Source organism: Rhamphochromis sp. 'chilingali', assembly GCF_963969265.1.
Source record: "Rhamphochromis sp. 'chilingali' genome assembly, chromosome: 4".
NCBI lineage: Eukaryota > Metazoa > Chordata > Actinopteri > Cichliformes > Cichlidae > Rhamphochromis > Rhamphochromis sp. 'chilingali'.
The window spans coordinates 17,264,465-17,289,692 of record NC_137948.1 but is presented as its reverse complement, the minus strand read 5'-3'; the positions used below and the strand labels follow the sequence as shown (position 1 = coordinate 17,289,692).

General features: G+C 39.4%; 1 protein-coding gene across 1 annotated transcript in view; it reads right to left on the bottom strand.

Annotated features, from left to right (window-relative positions):
• plppr2b (phospholipid phosphatase related 2b) overlaps positions 1–25,228 on the bottom strand; it is a 75,693-nt gene that overhangs the window by 31,202 nt on the left and 19,263 nt on the right. The window contains exon 5 of the mRNA XM_080880785.1: positions 10,395–10,583. Within this exon, the coding sequence (XP_080736911.1) occupies positions 10,395–10,583 (189 nt within the window). The remainder of the gene's footprint in view (positions 1–10,394; positions 10,584–25,228) is intronic.

Genomic DNA, 25,228 nt, shown 5'->3' with positions numbered 1-25,228 from the left:
ACGATCATTAAAAATGACTGAGCCGATTATTAGCCCCTCCCTCATGCTTTACTCTCGCGCTGCTCCGTGTGGCAAATTGAGTGCACCGCTCTGCATTTCGAACACGCGTCACAACAATTAAGAGGACCCGAGGGAAGCTCGGAAAGCTAAGCAGAAGTTATTTGGAGAGAAGAGTGACTGCCGTTGGTTGAAAAGAGGTAAAAAAAAAAAAAACTTCAGTGGTGTGGAAACATTATGGGTTCGCGGAGTCAGACGTGGATCAAGTAGACATAGTGTGTAAACTTTGCTAAACACTAAACATAGATGTTTAAATTTTTCATTTATTTCTTATATTGCAAACATTTGCACTGTTATCAGTATTTGCACACTATTTTATATTATTTTTTAAAGTCATTATTCAACACATTGTTATTGTTAACCCTTTAAAGCCGGTCAGAGCAGCAAGCTCCATTTTGTGTAACTATTTTTAAATCCCGCTAAGCTAGCGCAATAAATTTTTTTCCATATGAAACCAGAGGAGTTGTACTTACATCTTATGCCATCAGCTTGTCCTAGGTCACGGTTTCCTTCCACATAAAGCTTTGCAAAAATTGCATAAAAAGCGCTTGCAGGAACAAAAACATAATATTCCAGAAACACGCTTTGCCGATCCGATCAGCTGTTCGTAACACTACCCACATTGAAAAAGACGTCAACGCGAACTATCGCATGTCCGCCATTTCCTGCCCGAAACCGGAAGTGACGTCATTTTCGCGGAAAATGTAGTTTTTTACTTGTAGGCCTTAAAAGCCTATACTGGTGTTTTTATAAGTCATGTTTGACTTTTCTGAATAGTTTCTGGGATACTTAGAACTCGAATTGCACTGCTGGAAATAGTTTAAGATAAGATAAGATAAGATAAGATAACCTTTATTAGTCCCACACGTGGGAAATTTGTTTTGTCACAGCAGGAAGTGGACAGTGCAAAAGTTATGAGGCAAAAATTAGAATACAATAAGAATAAATACAGTACACAACTGTACAGAATAGAATAAAATAAAATACTATATACAGTAGAATAAAATAAAATAAATATACAATAAGATAAAAATAGAATACAAATACAAATACTATATACAACTGAGTAAAAATACAACGATGACAGAAAGGATTATTGCACTTAGTATTATTGCATATGTATGGATGTGTGTGCTTGATCAGTTAAAGTCTTTGTTGTGGAGTCTGACAGCAGTGGGGAGGAAAGACCTGTGAAATCTCTCCGTCCCACACCGTGGGTGCCGCAGTCTCCCACTGAAGGAGCTGCTCAGTGCTGTCACAGTCTGCTGCATGGGGTGGGAGATGTTGTCCATCAGGGATGACAGCTTAGCCGCCGTTCTCCTGTCACTCACCACCTCCACTGGGTCCAGAGGGCATCCTAGAACAGAGCTGGCCCTTCAGATCACCCTGTTCAGTCTCTTCCTGTCCCCAGCAGAGATGCTGCCGCCCCAGCAGACCACACCATAAAAGATAGCAGAAGCCACAACAGAGTCATAGAATTTCTTCAGGAGTGGGCCCTCCACTCCAAACGACCTGAGTCTCCGCAGCAGGTACAGCCTGCTCTGCCCTTTCCTGTAGAGGGCGTCTGAGTTATGAGTCCAGTCCAGTCTATTGTTCAGATGAACACCAAGGTACCTGTAGCTGTCCACAGCCTCAATGTCCATACCTTGGATGTTCAGTGGTTGCAGTGGAGAATGCTTGTGCCTTATTTTGATGCACATGCTGTTTTCCTTGCAAATTTGCATCATAGGATTGTTTTTTTTGTTTTTCCTGCAGTATATAAAAATTGCTGTATCTCCAAAATAAAACTATGAAGACACTCAAAATAAATTTCCTGTTGTTGTAAACTATTTTTTGCAACTTTTTTGTATTTAAAGATTTGAGGGATAAGCCTCTTAAATTTCTCCAAGTAGAAATATATGTAAAAAACAAAACAAAAACGATTTTCAATTTTTTTCTAGTTTATTGCACTTTTTTGCAATTAATGTAGTTACTATGGACTTAATACATACATATTATTAAAATATGGGCCATAACAGTTGTATTGATGTATAGCAACTTGAAATGCTCCCACAAATGGCACTACAGCATGTAAAATAAATAATATAAGCTCTGGCCGACTTGGTTCTATGGTAGGTCTTAAAGGGTTAAATAAATATCATCAAATAATCGTGATCTCAATTTCAGTGAAAATAATCGTGATTATCATTTTTGCCATAATCGAGCAGCCCTAGCGTAACGCCTTTTCAGAAGTATCATCATCTCAGCAGAAACTGAAGTACAGCTATCCATCTTTCTTCTCATATCTTGAGATGGTGTAAGTCAGTGCACGTAAAGCCACATAATCTTGCTGTAGGTCTAACTCACATTTTTCTACTGACTTGATCATTTCAGCTAATTCTGCTTTAGAACATTCTTCTTTAAGTTTGGACCTAGTGAGCTGAATTTCTGCCTTAAAGTTTAAATATGTTGACATAAACTTTCTTTCTTTGCTTGTTATCTCTGTCTGTTTAAAATCACGCATTTTTTCTGTTAGTTGCCTTTGACGGTCTGTCCGCCTCACCTCTGCGTCAGGTTTAGATGATGGCTGAGGCAGCCCTATTTTGTGTATTTCAAGGTCTCAATGAATTTCTCCTATGCGTGCTTCAACTTCTTCTCTTTCTGCATCTTCAAGTTCAGTTTCTAATTTCTTTTCTAACTGTGCCTTTTCATCTTCTAAGGCTAGAAGTATTTGCTCAAGGATATGAGTTTCTTGTGTACTCTGCTCCATTACAATGTTTTGAACCAACAACTTAGAACAATAAAAGGAAACTTACCCAGAGTACACTACCTTAAATATCAAACAGCACAGTAATAAACTTTCAATAAATGAACAAATGTACAATATCTACACCATACAATTTTCTTTTTGGCTTTTTCTTAGATCTCTTTATGCCGTTCAAACATTTCGCTGATGTAAGAACTCACAGTCTACTCTTCCATGTGGGCTGCCGTCTTGGAAGAACGGCGTGCAGGGCTCTGGCTGCTCGCTCCATAACAGGCCACGTTTTTCACTGTAACTGCTCCTGAAGGTTTTTCATGTTCGAAGTAGAATAAAGGGCCATGCTCCAACTGATGTTCAGCCAGTATTTTAATCTTCTTTTCACCAGCAAACACCGTGAAAAACTATGGTGAAATGATCAATGAAAAACACGGATATTACATCAGCAGAACAAAAATTACAACTCAAATAAAACATACACACAAAGTAAATGCACCAACATACCGTGTGCGCCTTTCTACTGAACATTCATGAGCAATTGTAGTCCATATCTTCTATATTTCCACCCTTTACACAGGCCAGCATTCTCTTTCTGGCTCGAGCCTTCAGTCTCTGGTGACACGTGCGCTTAATTGAGCATCACCCCAAAGCATGCGCACTACAAAGCGCCACACTCAGGCCCACCAGTAGGTGGCGACAACACAACATGAATCCAGATTAAACACCAAATTTTGAACATTGCAATCACATAATAATTACATTTCAATGCGACGGCTACAGGAAGAGTTTGGTTTGTGGTTACAGAGAGCAAACGTCTTCTAAAGAGTTCACAGGTTAGAGCACATTTAATGACTTTGAGCCCAAAAAGATCAGCAGGGAAGGAGTTCAGCTTTTGTGTTCGACACCTTTGACAGAAATAACTCTAAAAAGATAGTTTCCTGAGGGAGAAGCTAGCTTATTAGAGGTGTGAGAACATTACATTTGACAAAATCATGTTCTCTGAAATGATAAGCAGCAGGGTTTTTTGTTTTTATAGCCACCTTGTCATTGAGAATACTAACCAGTAGTCACGATCAGAGATGGGCAGTAACGCGTTACTTGTAACGTGTTACTGTAATCCGATTACTTTTTTCAAGTAACTAGTAAAGTAAGGGATTACTATTGCAAAAACGGTAATTAGATTACCGTTACTTTCCCGTAGGAACGCTGCGTTACTGCGTTACTAAAACCGTGATTTTTTTGCGAGAATGTCTCATGACAGTGACATAAGCGAGTGCGACGTTCGTGACAACAGCTGTGTGCAGATCAACAATGGATCATATATCGAGTGCGGGAGAGAGTATGAGCGTGCAGCGTTTAAAGCGTGGAAGTACTGACCTTACTTTGAGTTTGATTCCATAAAAAGTGACAAAAACATTAGTGTCCATTAGCATTGTGCGTGGGAAGAAAACATCTTTTTACAGCGAAAAAAACCCCTAAACTTCCAAGCAAGCTCCGAGTGCGCTATGACGTAATGGAAAATTCACAGAGAAACTGCCGTATCCTTCCACTGACCGCTGCGGCACACCTGCACCAGGGTAAACCTCCGCCTACCCAACTCCTGCTGTACAGGTGAAAATAGAGCAACAGGACCGCTAGTCTTTGATTTTATTTATTTTCTGCTGTGTTTTACTTGCATCTATTTGAAAGAGTGAGTGTAAACACAAAAAAAAAAAAAATTTTATGTGCTGGAATGTGCAGAAAATAGGTTTAAATATTAAACAAATTTCTTCCAGTCAGAGAATGTTACATATAATTACATTTTTGCTTGATGCATAAAGTTAAAAGATTAAAATTAATAAAACTATAAAAGTTTTAAAAAGAGACTTTTCCATTTGATTACATTTTGTATGATGGATTATGCAGAAAAAGTAGAATTGGGCTGAAAGATCTATCGCTTTATCACCTCTTCAGGTTGTAAATCGTGTTTTTAAAAAGTAACTAAGTAACTAAGTAATTAATTACTTTTGAAAATAAGTAATCAGTAAAGTAACGGGATTACTTTTTGGGGGAAGTAATCAGTAATTAGTTACTGATTACTTTTTTCAAGTAACTTGACCAACACTGGTCACGATGTCATCTGTCAAATGTCCTAATCTGATACGTCCCAGCACACAGACTGGAAATATAAGCACTGGCGATTTGTTGTTTTCTGTACAATCCAGGTTTAATTTTGTGAACAATTTCCTGTTTTTATTGCAAACAGTGGCAAAAACAAAAGAGTTGACACTAAAAGACTTGAAAGGCATTTAATTTTTATGCCATTTCTTCATTTTATGGTGTTAAGCTCCACTGATGGAGCTCTTTTAATATCTCAAAATAACTCATTGTGACAAAAAGATAATTATCAAACAGCAAAAGAAAGGAAATTGACAATTAAAAAATAAAGCACTGTATCCTGTCTCTCCAGCTTCATCACGCTGATCTGCAAACACCCAGACATCTGACAAGCAGGACCATCTCCTTCCCCCGAATGCTGCATTTATTCAAAGCTACTTTGCTTTCGCCAGTCCTCTTCCACTCCCACTATTGTTCCCCTTCATCACTTCAGACCCTGTGATGGCAAAAACAGCACCATACAGATTTTCATGCATCAAGAGCTCTCCCTTGATAAACTCTGGCATGACTGGATAATGTGGTCTGTATCCCTGGTTTGCCCCAATCCCCATCTTTCTGTCACATGGAATTGCATAATGCATGAAGGTTTTTTCCCAAGCTTTAACAGACAGCAGAAAACAAACTTGGAATAGAGCCTCTTGTTTCTTCTTTCCTTCTTTTTTGGCTGCCCTAACACTTCTTTTTCATTTTCTTTTCTTTCATTTCGCCATTTCTCTGCCTCGATGTTGTAGTTTGTATTTGCTGCGTTTTGAACTCGTTCTGTCTCTGCGTCTCTCCTCTCAAAGAGCGCCCTCGCTGTGCCTTCTCACACAGTTTGAGAGGCTTATATTTAGCAGCATTAGAACGGAGCTCTCAAGGGCAAAGGTATTTAGCATTATGCCTCTGACCCACATAAAAAAGGTGGAGAAATAAACCTCTGCATTAAAAACTTCATTCATTTGCCGCACCCTTGTGTGTGAGTGTGAGTGTGCGTGTGTGTGTGTCCACGTGCTGTGAAAGCTCACACCAAGCCTGCAATTACCACTGGGTGGATTGCAGTGTGATATCAACATGTGCACATAAGGTCTCCATTCACTCAAATACACTCAAATACACACACACACATGCACGTAATTAGCAAATGGTTCAAATAGCACTTCACCTTGCTCTTTCAGCTTTGAGTGATGATTAAAATGAGTGCTGAAATGTCACCTGTAATGCATTTGCTACATGTATTGCACACGCGGGATGCTACATGCTCTGCACTGAATACTGTGTCTGTAAAAACAGAATTATCTGCAGTTGTGGAAAGTCATAGAGATCGCCTGAGGCTACTCTGACTAGTACTTAGATCCGAGCACTACTGCGTGCGCGCACACACACACACGCCGTTTTCTATCTTCACACACAAAAATGATTTTCAGTGGCCGCGGAGGAGATGTGTGCCGTCATCCTCCCACACACTTACCTTCACTGATGCACTGAAACCTACAGCATTTTTGCCAAGTACCACACAAGTGCCTTTATTTCACTCACCCTCTCACTTCCTCTCTGTGTGTCCCTTTAGCATTGTGCAGCATTCACGTACTGCACACACTCACACACAATCTGGTGTGTGTGCTATTCAGTTCTTACAGGTTGTTTGAGATTAACAAGATTTGCACTGCTTTTCAGCACAGTTAGCTTCAGAACAGACTTTTGGGTCAGAGAGATGGAGTGGACTCTGTTTTAACCAGTGCAAATCAAATTTTCACCAAGGCTAATGTGTGCTACTAGCTATTGCTTACCATTTTTTCTAACAAAAATATGTGAAGGACTTGATGGAAAAACAAATGGAAAATAAATAATTATATTATGAAAAAAAAACCCTCATGGAGCTTTTGATTGTAGTCCAGTGCCTTAGTCATTCAATCACCCTTGCTTGGGTGCGATTGCAGAAAACCATAATGGAAGCCAAAATTTATTCCAGGGTGAAAAAACAAGCTTAAATAAACAGATAAAAAGAAAAAGCAAGGCTTAATTTTAAAAAAAGTAAATGGATCCTGAAACTGAAATGCACCCAAAAAAACAAATTCATGGTCCCACACCAGTGCAGAGGTCTGACAGATGTGTTGAATAGACCTGCTTAATCTTAAAACAGCCGAAAACTTGAAATATTTTATTTGTCTTAATTCCTCGCAGCATAGTCTGAACAAAGCGCTGGAGACATTCCTCAGAGACTTTGGTTCATAATGACACAATAGCATCACACAGTTGCAGAGCTGAGGCCAGTGAACTCGCTGTCGTGTTCAAGAAATCAGTTTGAGATGATGTGAGCTTTGTGACATGCTGTGTAATCCTGCTGGTTAACATGGCAGTTACTGTTGCCTTTCTATCAGCTCAAATTAATCTGGCCATTCACCTCTCATAGCAACATGGCATTTTCACTCATAGAACTTTTTTTCAGACCATTCCCCATAAACCTCAAGAAATATTTGTGTGGGAAAATCCCAGTAGATCATCAATTTCTGAAATATTCAGACCAACCAGTCTGGCACCAATAACCATCACCCGCTTGTAGTCGCCCTTTTCCCCCCAGTTCTGATGCTCTATTTGAACTTCAGCAGGTCGTCTCGACCATGTCCACACGTCTAAATGCATTGAGTTTCTACTATATGATTGGCTGATTAGGTAACAGTCAGTTGAAGAGGTGTACCTAATAAAGTACTGGGTGAGTGTATGTTGCTCCAGTAGATCAGTAGAAAAGTACAGAGCCATTTCCAGGAATGTGTACTGAAGGGTAGGAAACACATTCTGTAAAATGTTAATGGTGAGATGAATTATATAATGTTCAGCATATTGCCAGTAAGAGGAGATTTAAATGAAATTTGAATTCCTGAGTCATGCCTCTGACACTGTCTGACCTCACATATCTGTGTAGATGAAGACAAATGTATTCCGCTGAGCAGGTCCTCACCTCACTTCAGCTGAGTTGTTTAGTTAAAGTGCATTATATTAAGCATGTAGCACTTAGAAATGTGATGTGCACATCATTTCAGAACTTTATATCACTTTGAATGGTGATGTCCTCGTCTGAACAGAATTTGGCTTTATATGTGATACAAAATACTATACAATATATATAAAACATCACTTTTTAATTTGTAAAAGACATGTAAGGTATGACTTTACTAATCGTATAGAAAATATCTTTTAATGCTCATTAACTTATTTAGCATAGCTCTGCAACCTCGCCTGAAATCCATTATTACATAATTGCCATCCTTACATATCAATGCATATGCTTTCCTGAAAACAAAGACATACCAAAGAGCTTTGCACTTTGCCATCACATTCTTGAGAGAGCCTTTTCACGCACGTTGATGCATCTCATGATGTTTTCTTTCTCTCTTTTCTTTCTCTTTCTTATCTCCTCATTATGCAGATAATTGAAGAAGTTATGCAACACAAGTGGCATAATTTTTGGATTAGAAAGTAGGATGAAAACTCTGAATCTAAGAAGACTAATGCATTTCTTTGTTACATTACAGACATATTTAATCTCATTACAGTAGTGCACTATTTTGTTTTGCTGCTTAAATGCTGTGTCAGCCAGAGGAGCACCTGCCCTGAGTGTCAGTGCAACACATGCCTATCTTACAGAGAACTAAACTAAACACATTCCTGCATGTGACAGATTCATTGAAAGGTTGTGCAAAGTTATGCAAAGACATTTCTAGGGGCACTCAAATTTCACTGTTTATCAAAGGGAGTATCTCTCGTCTCACAAAAACTGCAGTAAAATGTCTTCAGTGGCTCTGGAAGGGGGGTTGTGTAGTCAGAAAATTTAAATCTGGGGCTTTCACTTGGGTTATTCTAATAAATAAATGGACTCTAATGGAACAAAAAAAACTTCCTATATTCATTATAGAAAGTGTAGGTGTCAGCATTTCTGGAGATTCAGTCACACTAAGGGCTAGATGTCAGAACATCTCAGTCCTCATTTAATGGAGAGACTAAACGTAAATCTCCAGAGTTCTGTTATAAATATTTTAACTTGGGCAAGACAATGCAGCAAGTGTACGTGAAAAGAGAGAGCAGCAAAAAAGAAGAGGGGTTAAAGGGAAAAAAGAAAAATCTGCACAATTTCTGGTGAATTTGAAAATAATCTTGAGCTATCAAAGATAGAATCCGCACACACGAGATATGGATACTTTGTTAAAACAAGTGTTTGCACGGTCACTTGAAAGAGCTAGAGTTGTGTTTGTAGCTAAAAGTCTGAGTGAAATTTGAGGGAAAAGTTTGCAAAATGTCTGCCTTTTTCATTGTTACTAAAGAAAGACTTGTGGGATGGAGCGTTATCTTCCAGAAAAAGAGAACACAGATGCTCTGACTTTTAAAAAAGCCGCTTCCCTTCTCCAGGCAAAATCACACCACTCTGCTCCCACTCTGTACCCCGACGCTTGGAGCCTGCAAGCATTAGAGCACACGCTAGGCTCCACCTGTGCATCTGTGATATGCATGTCAACTTTGGATGATTCCTAAACTGGTGGTAAAGTCTCACACAACCTAAATATCAGTTACACACAATAATGTGCAAGTGATACATAAGTAAAACAGGCCAACTAATGATATATGTAAGTTTATAAAGTATGTGTGGAGGATTTTTTTTTATGTGTGCACTGCCCTAATATGTGTTTCCGAGGCAGACATGTCCTACTGCCAATTAATTGTAGGGCATCAAAGAAGTAGTCCCTAAGAGACAGAAGTCATGGATGCACAGCTTTGATGAGGATGTGAATGTTTCATTATTAATGATATTCAAATCTACTGATGAGAAACTGTGCATGCTGTGATTAACTTGGGGTAATTACATGAATTATAGCCACTATAAACTGATTGAGTGCCAATGAAAATTGATAAATTCCTAAAGATAATTACTAAAAGAAAGCACTTTAACACTGATTGGTCTGATCTGCTGTATTATGACTGACAGTATTCAATTCTACTCAGCTACTGAAGATGCTTCTATATGCATATTGAAGTAACAGGTGAAAATAATGAAACTGTGCCTTGCAGACCTAAATAAGTCAGACCACTCAGAGGTGATGTTTTATTCTGTTTTAATGCAATGTGGAAATAAGGACAGACTTTCTGCACACTGTAGCTATCTCTGACTGCTCTGTGGAGGACAAATATAGTGCCCGTTGCCATGGTTATTACAGAGAACGCAACCACACAAACAGAGCTGCGAGTCCACGAGGATGCACACCTACGCATCGCTACCCTGTTTTAATCCATAAACACCACGTGTAGATGAGGAGGTACTGTCCATGTGCATGTGCGTGTTTATTTCACATGCTGTGGGTCAATGTTGTGTGCATGACTGTCACGTATATTCATGTAAGATATGTGTGCATGTGTGCAGGATGATCACATGTGGAAGTATCTTTTTTTAAATTTAAGTTGAAAACAGACTCACCGTCACAGTGGGTATGGCGGTGACGAGAGAGTAGACGAGGACAGGTGGAGCCTTGCTGTTTTCTTCTGGTCCTGGGTACGGCTTGGAGTAAGCTTTGTCAAAGCAGAAGAAGCCCTGGATGTGCACGGGGAACGTGTCTGTGTACTCAAAGTAGTACGCCAACAGAACGGTCCCTGCCATGATGACCAGCTGAAAATAAAACATATTGGTTCCAGCTTTAGGATTGGATCCACAGGAGAGTGTAGGAGTTGGGAAAGAGAAGACAGCCGTAAAGAAGAGAAGTGGAAAATACTGTTGCGGGTTTTTTTTTTTTTTTTTTTTAAAGAAAAGGGGGAAAAAAGAAGAGATTTTTCCTCCACAGAGCAAAATGATGGACGCTTCCGTAATGTGTAAAATGAATCAAGTGTGCATGGAGAGATAGCGAGGGAGGAGGATGACAGGGAGGGAGGAAAGGAGGGAGAGTGAGGGAGGGAGGTAAAGATAGAGACGGAGGGAGGCAAATAAGGAGAAAGACAGATAGAGAGAAGAATGAGAGCAATGAGGGAGACAGAGTGTGAGAGAGAGAGATCCCTTCAGCTGTGTCAGTATGCTGAGTGGGAGGGTAAAGAAACAAATGGAGAGCGATCAAAGAAAAAAAAAGCTGTATGGAGGAACAGAAGAAGAGCTGAAGAAGGGCAGGAGAGAGAGTGGAGGGTGAGACACAGAGAGGTGAAAAAGAGCAGAATAGTGAGGAAGGAGCAGGCAACAGGGAAAGGAAGAACCCGGGCAAGAGCAGAGAGTATGAGAACAAGCAGAATCAGGGTACATGAGTCTGCATAACTTTGTGCTACTCTGACATTTATAAAATATCAGATTTATGCAAAGCAGGAGCTGTGAAGCATAAAATATGACCTTCATTGCTGTTAAAACATAAATAATAAATAAGCATTTCAAAGCAGATTGTATGTATGTGAGGGAGAGGACAGGAAGAGGCGATGATAAACATAGAACACATCAAAAAATGTGAGATATTCTCCCAAGATGAGACAGATGCACAAGTTCTAATTATTCATTTATACTCCAGTAAACAGCACACAGACGCTCTTTGCAGGAAAAAAAAGTGACTGCAGTGCGAGCTCCTGTAAATTTGCAACTGAAAACTGGAGGTTTGTGCAATATTAGCTTGCCCTCGCAGATCGGCCCGAAACAAAAAAAACTGCAAATGAAAAAGGAAAATGTGAGTTTAAATATAGAGAGCTGCTGATTAGTTTCCTCTTAAGCTGCAGCCTAAATGCTTGCTAGATGGACTTGCATTGTATGCGAAGGACAAATTTATCAGCAGCAAAACATGAGGAGCCTCTGCTGGCAGGCTGAGCTGGTTTGCAGCTTCAGGGACAGTGAGACAAGGAGCAAATTGTAGCGGTTTTTGTGGCTGTCACTAACAATTTCTTATTTTACTTGAAGAAAGTTTTACTATTTAGCATTTGCACATTAACAAAATATAAATGAACAAATTAATCATGTGATGAGATCCTTGGTTTTCAACCACAACAACAGAGTACTACATCATAAGTCAAAGCAGATCTTAAGAAAGGACCCCAGCTGAGAGTTAATAATTATTACAGCTTATTAATGATTTCCTAGGTTTGTTTGTTTTTGATTATGTGCTGGACTTCAGAGTTTTCCGGTTGGTTACATTTCAGTTATGCTGCCTCATCTATGTCTTGTTAAGTCTCTATGTGTGCTTGGTGTTTAGTTACTTCCTGTTTTTTTTGTCTGTTTGGTTTTGTGGGACGTTATCACTTTTTCTTCCCCTTGTGTTTTTTTTTTCTATTCAATTAACCCATGTCTTGTTTCCCCCCGCTGTGTCCTCTATCCCTGTTACCTTGTCTGTATTTGTTTTGGGGTAGGAGTAGTTTTAATGTTTTATTCTGTGTTTTTTAGTGGTTTAGTTTATACCATGTTTTTTGTATACATTTTGCATGCATGCTTTTATTCTGAAGTTTTTCTTTTACTTCCTACCCACACCTTAATCAAAAAAAATTATCTGCACCTGCTAGTGCTGCATAAAAGATGGGAGGTGAGGGCAGTCAGACAGGTGGCACAGAGCATATGCAGAGGTGGCACAAGCATGAAGATGGCAGAGCTTCACAAGAGCAACAGGATGGATTGGCCAGATGGATGCCAATGAGATTGGCCCTGGAATTGTCTGTGGAACTGGTGCTGGATGTAGTGGAGGAGTTGGAACCAGTAAGAAGGCCTTTCCCAGTGTGATACGACTGGTGAAGAGTGACTTCTGTGATGTTTGGTGTTTCAAGACTTCTGCATGTCGTCTGTATAAAAGGGACATCTAGCTCGCCGTTAGTTTTTCCATTTTTTGAAATGCTCTACTCTTGTGTTATTGTAAATAAATGACGTTAACCGCTACGCTTGAGTTTTGTACTCCTTGGCTAACACTGCCCTCATATTTTTAGCTGCTCTCCACCTGATGGAAAAGGACCTCCCCTCATTACATATTTAAGCTTTCAGTTTTCCCATGTTCCTTGTTGTGTCGAACTGGTGAGTTTCACTGTGTTTCTTCATTACATCTCTGTTTGGATTACTGGACTTTTCTCTTTTCTCGCAGCATAAAACATGTTACAAAGCTCAGTTTTCTAGCTTACCATGAGATCTACTACCAGAGGTTTTAAATGCACGTAAGTGATCAAAGTTGGTGTGCTTAAAAGAAAAATGGCACGCCTTCTTTCATTCATCTATCAGGTGGTGTTAATGAACAAAATGGGGTCTGGGTACATTCTTACGCAATACCTCATGTTGCCGTAAAAGTAAACTGCTGAACTGCTGTCATATTAGTGATATCAATAGTGTAGGTTTAAAAGAAAATCAGGCAGGAAGCCCAAATCTCAAATATATTTATTGATTATGGAGATAGTCCATAATAAATGGGGTTTTATGGAGCTCCAGTAAATGTAGTCTTCCCTGAAGTTGAAATGCAGCCAAATTTGGTGCAATGGGATTACTAAGTGAACAGGCTCTCTGCCATTTCAAGAAAAGCAGTTTTATTAAAACTTATACTTCATGTAGTTCATATATATTTCATCTTCACGATCCTTGCAACTCAGAGAAAAGGAGAAACTCACATTAAGTGTGACTTTCACACAAGTGTAACATGTAGACAGGATGCTGTGGTGGACAGATGGGTTGACAAAATACTGGATTTTACACAAAGTCCTTTATTTTTACTTTCTGATTCACTTATTTAGTTTTACTTCACATAAACATAAACCCTAAAAGCTACTACTCACTGCATTTCAGTGAAGCATCATGAAATCCTCAACAAAGTTGGAAGTGCAACGTGCTTCACTGTGTATATAACCCCATGCATCGTGCCATAGACACTGATGGGCACCTTGCACATGTCTTTGAGAAGTTAGTCACTTGTAAATGTGCTGGCTGTAGCAACATCTTGGAGACCAGTTAATGAGTGCTGTGGATTCCCGCAGTCTCAGCTGACTGTTGAGCAAACTCGCTGTTGTGTAAAGACTTCAGGGAGTCACCTGGCAAGGCAAACATGCCATCTACAAAACTCTTGCTTTAACTTCCTGCATATAATGTAACTTCAACTACACACAGAGCAAAAGATGCTTAACATGTTGAGTGCTTTTAACCGAAAGCTTCTAAAATGTTATTTCAGTTTATGCGACAATGTCAAGCAGACTTGCATTTATTCATTTGAAATGAAGAGATGTGCTGAAGGAGCTTCATCTTCTTTTACAGCACCAAAAGAGAAAGGTTTCACAGTGGCAGATGGCTGGAAAAGTGACATAACACTGAGAAACGTCCTCCAACACGTTTATGCTCTTCAGAAAACAGAGAGCCCACACGGATTAATGCTATGGGAAGGGGAGGCTTGTTATGTCTTAGATACTATTCTGCTTTATTACACAGAAAGGAGCACTGAAGATGGGATGGAGAGGGTGACCTAATTTAAACATTCATTACACACCCAGCTCTGCTGTCTGATCTGCAAGTCTACACGTTTCTCTTCAGTGTTTTTGTAAACAGTTATTGAATTTCAATGAATGGATTCCCTTCATGAGCAACAAGATCAAATAATTGATCTGTTCCTGTTGGCAATATGCAGACGTAATCTACATAACTCTGTTTATGGGAGACGTTTCACTGAGGGTCCCAAATGAAGAGAGCATCATCACGTAGGCCATTCGAGCGAAATCTTTAAAAAACACACACAGCCTGTAGTTTATATATAGACCAATAATATCAAGCAACTTATTCCTCCATGGTTTTTTCGTTTCCCTTTACATGAGCTTTGTGTGTGTGTTTGTGTTTCAGTATGTGGGTGTGTTTCCGTGAGTGTCTGTGGGCATGTGGGTGCATTCCCATGTCTGAGCAGGAACTCTGACACAGATACGCTGTGTTGAACATTTCTTTCCATCATCCATTTCTCTCTTCTGCCCGAGCAACAGAAGGCTTGAGGCAGGGAGGTGTAGATAGTGGGAGAAAGAGAGCGAGGGAGGTCTGCGAACAACCATCAAAGTTTAAAAAGCGTTTGAAAACAACCGCAGAAAACCTCCCTGGGAGATTACGCGTCATTTTGGTATCTACTTTTGCTCTACGCAACCGTCAGTGTTTGTGTACTATATGTCCCATCAGACTTATACATCGTGTACTATAAGAATTAAGCATCATGTTTGCTTGTAGTCAGAACATTCAAATGGGGGGTAATTTTCACGAGAAAGTCAAAGTAGATCATTGCAAGCCTTACGGGATTTCAACACTTCAACGGCTCTGGACCTACCTATCCCCTTACTTTCCTGGCTTTGTGTGTGTGTGTGTGTGTGTGTGTGTGTGTGTGTGTGTGTGTGTGTGTGTGTGTGTGTGTGTGTGTGTGTGTGTGTGTGTGTGTGTGTGTGTGTGTATGAAGGGGGTATATCAAGGTGTTCACAAGCCAGTCTCTCCAGTGTCCTTGGTCCTGAATATGACTGAAGCCTGAAGCATCTCACCTAGGGGGCATGATGTAAGGGGGGTTTTGAAGCCCAAGTAATCCCAGCAGCTATACTGTCTAAGGCAACTTGCCCCTGGTAAGATTTCCCAAAACAAAATGTATTCTGATTGAGAGGCCAGACTAAGTGCAATTCAAAAGACTCCTGTGACAATGATACCTAATACCCACCCGGGGTATTAGGGAGGAGCTCACTCACGACCACCAGGTGTCCAAACCTTAGTCCATGGGGCCCTTTAAGGACTAAGCCAGAGCAACCTGCATAGGCCCATCCTCCTCTGGGCCATTCAGCAGCAAGAGCAGCCAAAGAGGTCGTGTGCTTTGTGGACTGGGTTGGGGTCAAAAGCTCTTGGTCTCTGCTAAACCACTCCCCAGTTTCTAAAACTGGCTAAAAGTTCTGCATTTGGACAGATTGAAATTCTTGAGTAATTAAAGTTCGTTAACTTGGTAAAAACAGGAAATATACATAGTATTCCTACTGATTACAAATTCAGAGGTGATATATAACATTTAATCCATCTTTATTACACACAAACAAGAAACCAAATCCCTGCATATTCCGCAGGCACTGCCAGTTTGCCGTAATATCTGTAAAGGTCAAAGCAACTTCAAGTTGATGGTTTCTAATTAGCATCGAGGAACATCCTGCACAAGTCACCTTGGAATATTAATTTGCATAAAATTATTTCTAAAGCATCATGAACAGCACTGATGAATTAAAGTTGGTAGTAAGGGTGGTAATGAAGGGCTATGGCAAGCCAAATGTCATTCTGTCACAAGTCATCTTCACACATGCTCTTTAACCAGGATACTGCCGTTGTAAATTCATTAACATCTTTGCTACAATAGTAACCAGTAGAAGTGCTTAAATTTTGATTTTTTACACAGTAAGTCTTCCTTGCAGCCACTGAAAATAAATGTCTTCTTTATTGCCCCAATACGTCGCGACTCTGGCACCCTTTGAATCCAGTCGGTCCACCTGTTTGTCCCACTTAAAGGAGTGCTCACCAGATGGTCCACACCTTCCCCTTTCAATTCTGTCCTCATTTTTGTTCAGGGTGTACACACATAAGACCTCCGCCTAATTCTCACATACAAAATAAAACAAAATGTTTTATTTCCTTTTTTTAAAATTTTTAAAGTAGCATACTTAAATTTTTTGTTAAAATGTATCTTGCACTAGATTTATATCTGCTACTTGTAAATGTTCAATGTTTCTCTTAGTAATTTATCAGCTCTTTGTTAAATTCTTTAGAGGCTATTTGGGAAACTCGCCTGGAAATAGAAATAAAGCATGGTGAAATTGTAATGAAACACAGACAGAACCAGGCTTAAGAGCTGCATTCACACAAAAGTCCTCCTAATCAAACAATAAAATATGTAATTTTTGCACGCCTTCAAGAACAACAACTATCATGTGGAGGATAAGACAAAAATTCAAATTAATTCACTTTCATTTTAAGAAATGTGACGGTAGAGTGCAGAATGGGTGAGCGACAACAACTCACTGCTGTAAACATGAAATGTCTCCAAAAAACTGCAAATACATGACAACACAAAGCCAGTAATGATAGACCTCAAAGTCCAAAGAGATGCTCAAATGTGTGCCAGCCCCAACCAAGCAGCCAGAGCCTGAATTTTCAACAGGTCACCGAAGCAGAGATGAACAGGCTCGCGGAATTGAAAATAGTACAGTAAATGTTGCCCTTCTCTTTAATATGAGCACTGTTGACACAGCATTTTGAAGTGCTCTTTGTGTTTGCTTTTATCAGGTCTGCTGGTGGCTCAGTAGAACAACACTAAAAGGATGACCTTGTGTATCCTCGTCTTATTTTCAGAGTATTTGTGCACAAGCATTTGTGCGGATATTTAGCAATACGTAAGGTTTAATGTTAATATTATGAATTGCTAAGCAAACCAACATCACTCAGGTGGTAAATAAGAGTGATGCATAAGTAGAATGATTTACTTTCTGAAGGGGATAAAGTAAAGTAATGTGTAAGCACAAAAACCCACAGACTCAAAAACAGTTTCTTCCCCAAAGCCATAACTGACCTGAACTCACACATGCACCGATAACACAGCCCCCCCCCAAATTTTTTTATTCCCACTTCCTCTATGGACCACCACTGTGCAATACCAATTCTATGTGCAATAACTCAACTGTATATACACAACACTATTTATTACATATTACTTTTTTTTTTAAACGGCTTGCATATTTGTACATTATATGTATATATATATATATCTTTTTCTCTATGTTAATACTGTCCATATGTATATAGCGCTGCAGAACTGTACCCCCCCCCCCTCCCCCCAGCATGTTTACACTGAGTAGGAGATGCTCTGTATCTCATTGTACAACTGTATAGTGACAATAAAGGCATTTTATTCTATTCTATTCTATTCTATTCTAATGATAGTGTGCCAAGAGTAGAGTGACAAGTTGCTGGTTTACTGTGTATTATATATATTCTATAAGAAATGAATCCACATAATCATAGTGTCAAGAGGGCAGAGAAAGTCTGTGGCTATCACATATGTTATCACAAAAAAGGGTCTAAATAAATTTGCTTGTTATCTTCTCTGAATGTGAAAATTAGCAGTTGGTTTTATGCCACAAAGCGTGTTCCTTTCACTGCTCTGTCAGTCTGTTTCAAGAGATGTGAAATTAATCTTTCAAAGACTATAAAGGATAAAACACTAAAGCCTCGAAACATTGAATGCCAGTTCAACGACAGGAAATAAGACAATGGCTTCTGTTCACATATTTTAAAAAAAAATTCAAATATGACGAAACTAAATATTTCATGCATTTTTTAAGTCTTGGTGGACACTGAGGTTTGAAAGGCTTACTGTCATGCAAACACAACTATATGCTTGTAAATCTTTGAAATAAGAACGTACAGCCGTACTGTACTGTACAGTAAATATCATAGCACAGCCAGGAATTGGCATCCCACAAACTACACCCTTTTTGGCTCCTACCTCAAAGCACACTGTGTTCTGTTGATCTTATGTGCTGCACAATAATGTTTAACATTTAGTATTTACTGTCATATTCCCATATATCATTGTGATGTTGTTTATTCTATTACTCTTGTTCTCTTCTGCTTGCTTTCTTTTTTCTTTCTCAGCAGGTGATCCAGGTGATTGATATATGCATTTTTTTTTTCTCTGCCCGTTCTGTTGGTTTTTGTCTTTTGCCCTTCTCCCCCGTCCCTCTTCTCAGCTGTTTCTCTTTCCCTCTTTCTTTCTTCCCTTCTTTCCCCCAGTCAAGTCTGTCCCGTATTCAGTAAGTGAAAATAAAATAAACAATAAAAGGTGAATCAAATGGACCATTACGGCAAGGCTGGGATGGTCAATTTGGTAAAGTAAATCCGTTGGGCATCTTTCTTTGCCTTTAGACAACAATTCTGAGGGCAAAAGAGCCAAACGGGACAGGCCAAAAAAAAAAAAAAAAAAAAAAAGGAATTGGCATCCCTGTTTATGAATCACATAGATTTGTTATTTCTAGCCTGCTGCTTCAGAATCTGGAACAATGTTGCCAGCAGAAATGATGATGAAAAAAAGGGATTGCACTGTTATGCAATAAAACCCAATTTGATTTAGATACTAAAATCTGTCAGGATAAATTTAGCCATGGGATTAAATCAGATTTGTAAATTGCAAAAGATTCAAGAGCTTGACCTCTTTCCATCTGACCCAGTAAACTGAAATCACTTATCAGACCATGTAATTAAGACTTAATGCTTACACCTCTGCACTTCAAAGGGAGAAAAAGCAAGAAATCAAAGAGACTAATATGGGACTCGTGACAGAAAATGAGGAAAATCTCCTTCCCCTAAAAGCCCTTTAACTGGAAAGGGGGAAATGAAATGTGACAATAATGGTGCATTATGGGTAGGGAAACTAGAGGTGAAAATAGAGTGGGCATCACTAATGTCTCCTGGGGCCAAACTGTGAGTTCGCACATAACTGCTGCATGTCTACCGTCGGCCTGTGTGGAGCAGCCAGATGGCAGAAAAGTCAACTGCTAAAGTCAAACATGTTTACAGGAGGTGAGAATGTGTGGATGGAGGCTGGTGACGAGATGACAGCGTCCTGCTGCAAGAAGACAAATGTCACAGGGCTCAGGATGAACTGGAGGCATGCTGCTGCTTTTTGCTAACAGCAGGTCTGCAGTGTTTTTAAATGAATATACACTCTATACTATAACTGAGTCATAATGAGCACGGGTGAGGCTGGGTAAGCCTACATTTAAGAGATAATTTTCTATATTTAAGTATGGTTTTGCACATTTGAAACTTCATTTATATAAATTAGTTATGTTGTTTTTAATTTTTTTGAGTCATGCGTATTAGTTGCACCTGATGTAAATGTTCTGCAATAAAATCTACTTTGGAAAAGTCTAATTCCTTTGCTTCCAAGGAGCCAGACTTTATTGTAATTTTTTTAATGTGCTCTTAGTTCTCCAGGCTTTCTAACTGAATGCTTTTTCCCCACTAATTTTCAGTCCAGGCTGTAGTTTTTATGTCATTTATCACTGACCCATGAATCATTCAAGCATGAAAAAGCCCCCTAACTGGAAGGATGAAGTAGTATTGGATCTCCAAATAACAGAAAACTTAGCAGCCTGTTGCAAAAACACAGCATTTGTTCCCAATTATTTAAACGAATCTACAAAAAATGCCAAACATAACACAGTTTGACAGGCATATAATAGTATTTTTGCACTAACAAGGTGATTCCCAAATAGCTATTAGCTGCAAACTTGGCAAATCTCAGCACATTGTGCAGTGTGTCCTTGGCAGGCCTAAAAAGCTATCTGCAGCAGATAAACAGCATCTGGAAGTCATGTCCTTAAGAAATAGGAAAAGAAATCCAGCAAAGACCTGACACAGGACCTGAAATATTTATCTCTACTGTTGACTGAAGCCTCATCAGAAATGGTTTTAGTGGAAGGGTGGGCATCCCTTGTTAAGGAAGGGAAGCAGGGAGAAAAGGCTGAGGTATGGCAAATTACTCAAGAAAAAAAATCAGCAGTCACAGATCTTTTAAAGCTGAAAATTGTCGTCATCAACATATCCATATATACAGAAGACGGCAGAAGTGAGTGTCTATCTGTAAAACACAGTGGAGGCTCTGTCATAGTTTCTGGCTGCTTCTCAGGCAGTGGTGTTGGAGACGTTAAAAACTGATGAATTATGAATGCAGAAAAGTACAAGCAGATCTTGATCCATCATGCAATATCACCTGAAAAGCATCTGACTGTCAACAGCTTCATTTGTTAGCATGACAATGATCCAAAACACACAATGAAACACTATCAATCATGGATTGGCCTTCCCAGAGCCCAGACCTCAACATTACTGAAGCAGTGTGATCTTGACAGAGAACAGAACAGCAGCCAACATCCAAAGAAGAGCTTTGAATCACCTCCAAGAAACGTGGAGAATTATTCCTGAAGACTATTTAAAGAAATAAGAAGAAAGCTTTCCCAATAGAGTTAAGGCTGTGTTGGAGAAAAAAGACATCAAATATTTAATTTCAAGCTTGTTAAAACGATAAAAAATCTGTTTTTGTCTTATATAAAGTATGCATCTAAGCACCTGTTTCACTAACTTGCTACATACATTTTCTATTTTCCTAGCTTCATATAAATAAATGAGGGGTAGTGCAAGAGTTTTACATCACAATGTATGCTTTTAAAGGGAAAGTTTAACCCATAATCAAATTTACTTACATTTGTCCTCTGACTGCCTCCCTCAGCTGACTGGTAATATTGGCTTCTTTTAACTGGCGGATGCAGACAGATAACTGTTTCTAAATGAAACATATCACGGTACAATTATCATTTAGTTCTATTATATTAAAGAGAAAGCAAACATTTTTGCAGCAGATACCTGCAAAACCAGACAACCCACACCAAAGCAGTCTGTGTGAATGAACATCACAACAGGGCAGAAGAAAAATATGTAAATTTAGTTAATAAGGAAATTATTATCTTGATTCTTTGTTGTGCTGTTCCTTTAATCTTTCATTGAATTGTTAAATACATTAGGTCCTCAATAATACCTCCTTTAACCTCGACCACAGTTATATACATAATATAACTGAATGAACATATTTTAATAATGTCACCAAAAACAAATGATTATGATCTCTGGCACACATTAGCCTGTGAAGGTGTTTCTCATAAAGTGGCTGCAAAATGTTTAACCTTCTTCTTATTATATGTTACTAAACAGCTAAATGTTCTGTTTTTTTTAATGTGCCAACATTAATCAGCCACAATTAAAAACACATCCACACAAATTAACCTCTAAACCAAAAGCTGGCATCTTCAGCTGAAACGCTTTTTATATTTGCATGGCTTCAGTTGACTTCAGAGTTACAACACACATCACAGAGCCTCACTGAAAACATTTCACCTAAATTAGAGTGAGACGAGGCAGCAACACCTCTCCTGTTTTCCTGATGAGCCACATGATTACTCGCTCACGTGATCGGAGCCACTAAATATTTTACAGCGGCTGAGATCTCGATCTGTGCGTCTCTATGAGATTCAGCAGATTTCCAGATAAAAAAAAGCAAAGGTGTTGGGCGCATGCAGCCTCTGGGACAGAAACAGCTCAAGTAGAGCACCAATACGATGCATCGCAGGGACACTGCCCCTTAAAAACATATTTGTTAAATAGATGAGTGTGATTATATGAGATAACAAAGTAAAAAAAAAAAAAAAACTCACTAAAGGAAATCATAATCAGCATGGATAACAAGCAAATAAATGGCCTTGACTGCCGCCTGGTGTCACTGGGTTGTATTACAACACACTGAGCAAGAGGACTACAAGATGGATTAGATGGAAAACCTTGGTCAAGCCAGAGGGATAGAGCCTTTAAGAGAGCACTGGGAGAAGCAGCAGAGGGTTAGGGTTAGTGGAAGTGGAAGAAGATAAACAGACAGATAAAAGAGATAATGAGACATTAGTACATCACAGAGTGCGGCCGGGCAAAGCCGCTGGGAAATAAAACTAGGAGTGGAAGCGGGGAGGAGGGGAAAACAGGGGAGAGGAGGTGCAAGAGAGTAAATGAGGATATATGAGAGAGTGAAAGAGGGTGAAGTGGAGAGTGAGGTAAAATACAAAAAGGGAACAAGGGAAATGAAGAGGATCAAAGCAGGCGTTCAGTTTTTTGTGGCGAGGTGGGGGGGGGGGGGGGGCACCCACATGTCCTCCACTCTTTTCCCTGTCTCTCTCTCTCTCTCTCTCTCTTTTCTCCCAGTGCTTTTGTTTCTCTTATGGGTTTATTTATCTTAAAATCGCCCCCCCCCCTTCCCCGTCATCTGTCAAAAACATCTTTCCTCAATAATTTTCAAACCCACGCTTTCTGTGTCTCCCCTTCTCGCTGCATTTCCTTTTATGTCTCTCAATCATCCTCACTGTCAAAACATCTTTGTCTCTCTGTGTCCACAGTCTCTCACTGGCTCCCTCACCCCCGTCTCTCTCTTTCTCTCCCCATAGCAAACAAATGCATTTAGAGCTTCCTCGTGCCAGTGGACTACATATCCATGAATAGTGCGTTTAAATGTTCACTGCTACACACCAAAGAACAATCACATAATTGTATGAAATCCCCAGTCCTCAAGCACACATGCCCCCGCATCTTACAAACAGGGAGGAATAAAAGGAAGAGGCTCACTCGCACAAACACGCTGCCAGAATAAAAGCCTACAGTGCAGTTAAAGGTTTTTATGCCAACGCTATCTTGCTTATGAATATACACATGTATTTGCTTTTTTTTTTTTTTTTAAATAAACAGTTATTTGACATGCATCCCCCTTTTCTATTGTTACTTCAGCCTTTAAAAAAACAGCACTTTTGCAGAATAATTTAAATCTAACTTGATTTTAACGTGTTCTGGAAAAAGTGTGTACAATTTAGAATTTAAGCCGAATCTATTTAGAGCTACATGGATAACCAGCACTGAGAGCCAACCTCTATATCTGACTCCTGTAATTACATGTAACATGAATAGAAGGAAGAGTTTGTAAAGACTATATCTTAGATACAGATTTTATTGAAAGTCTCATTCCAGCATCTTGTTGTTCTATTTCTAAAACAGTTAGCTCTGATGCCGCTGGCCAGATATTCAGCTACTCTACTGATTACCTGCAGATGACAGGGACCTACAGTATATTGTGATATCCATACAGTACAGGATCTCTATCACCCCCCCCCCCCCCCCCACATCCCTTTCTTCCTCCCTCCCTAAAGGGATAAAAGGTGGGAAGCAGCGCAGCTAACAAGTGTTTCAAACATCCACCCAGAATATTGAGAAATCCCAGAGCAGCAGACAGGTGGGCAGGTGCTATTCATGGAGTCAGAGAGATAATGAGGAGAGAACTAGGGAGAGAATGATGTGCCAATGAACTGTTACAGTGTCTTCATGGGAGTATGTGTGTGTCTTGAGGAGGGAGGGGACATAAAAAAAAAATTAATCTGTGCAGGCACTTTTTCATCACCCAAAAATTACCAGGAAACTATGACGCTCTAGTGTAAAGGTAATGTGCTCAGAGATGTTATGAAACTGAATTAATTTTTTTCTTATCTTTCCTTTGTGGCATGAGGAAATGTTGATTGTGAATAAATGGATCATAACAAAGTTAAAAAGAAGTTAATGGCAATCATTAGCACTATTACAAAACGACTTACGGGGATGTACAGTACTTTAGCAATAACGTTTAATCTACCGGAGCGTTTTAATTTAAGTAAAGCTGGACTGAAAGCACATATGAAAAGGAACACTAATGGAAAAGGTAATGGGGACCCTCTATGCTCTTTTTAATTTCTGTCATATATAAACTGACAGCAATAGATGAGATGGCCATCTCAAGCACACAGCTCTGACTCGTAAACCAACCAATCAGAAGAAAACTGGGTTATTCTACAGTCATAAGGAAAACTGTGGTTGGACCAAAAGAATTGTGACTTGTGATCTGGCGATATTGTTACCTTTGAAATGCGGTCTTCAAAGCAGCTTTGGTGATGACAGCGATAACACAGAGACAGTCTGATGTCAGTTTACAATTAAATGGGTCAAGGTGGCAATTACTTGCTATCTGTTTTTAAAATACAGTGAATAACTATGAGAAATGGTTGAAAATTGCAAATTTGTTGCTGTCTGTTCCAAATCTGTTTCCGTCTACATACACAAAGAGATTCAGACAGAACCTCATATAGCTGAAAACTTCAGAAATTCCTCCACAAATAGTTTAACTGCAAAATGACATAGGCGAACGACATGGTTTGACATAGGAGCAAAACCAGTGGGCAACAAATTGAGTCAGGTCCCCTTTTACGCAGATGCCTGTCACAGATGATTTGCACTCAGTGGTGCAGACTGGATTAGGTCAGTTGCAAAGGCTGGGCAATCTGTCTGCATTTATAAATTAGAAGGCAATTATTTGCCAACCTTTGCCAATCTAAGAGGGACTGATCAACCAATCGTTGATGGAGACCTTAAAAGACGAGAAGCTAAAGTGGCTTGTTTCAGGCAAGACTTCAGTACAGGTTAAACAGGGATTGTTTTGAACTGGGAATCATGCAAAGCTGCTGCAATAGAGCCTAGTCATGTTTATTACTTTGTATCTGAGAAAATATTGTGTTTCTTCTTCCTAGCACAAATGAACCAAAAAGAAATATTTAGAAAAAAGCAAATGATATATCAAGCACGTTGCCTGAAGGTAGAAGATGTACTGAGATGATATCATACCCAGCAGGGACTGTGGATGAAGTGAGCGCATGTAAGGAGAAGGCTTTGGTGGA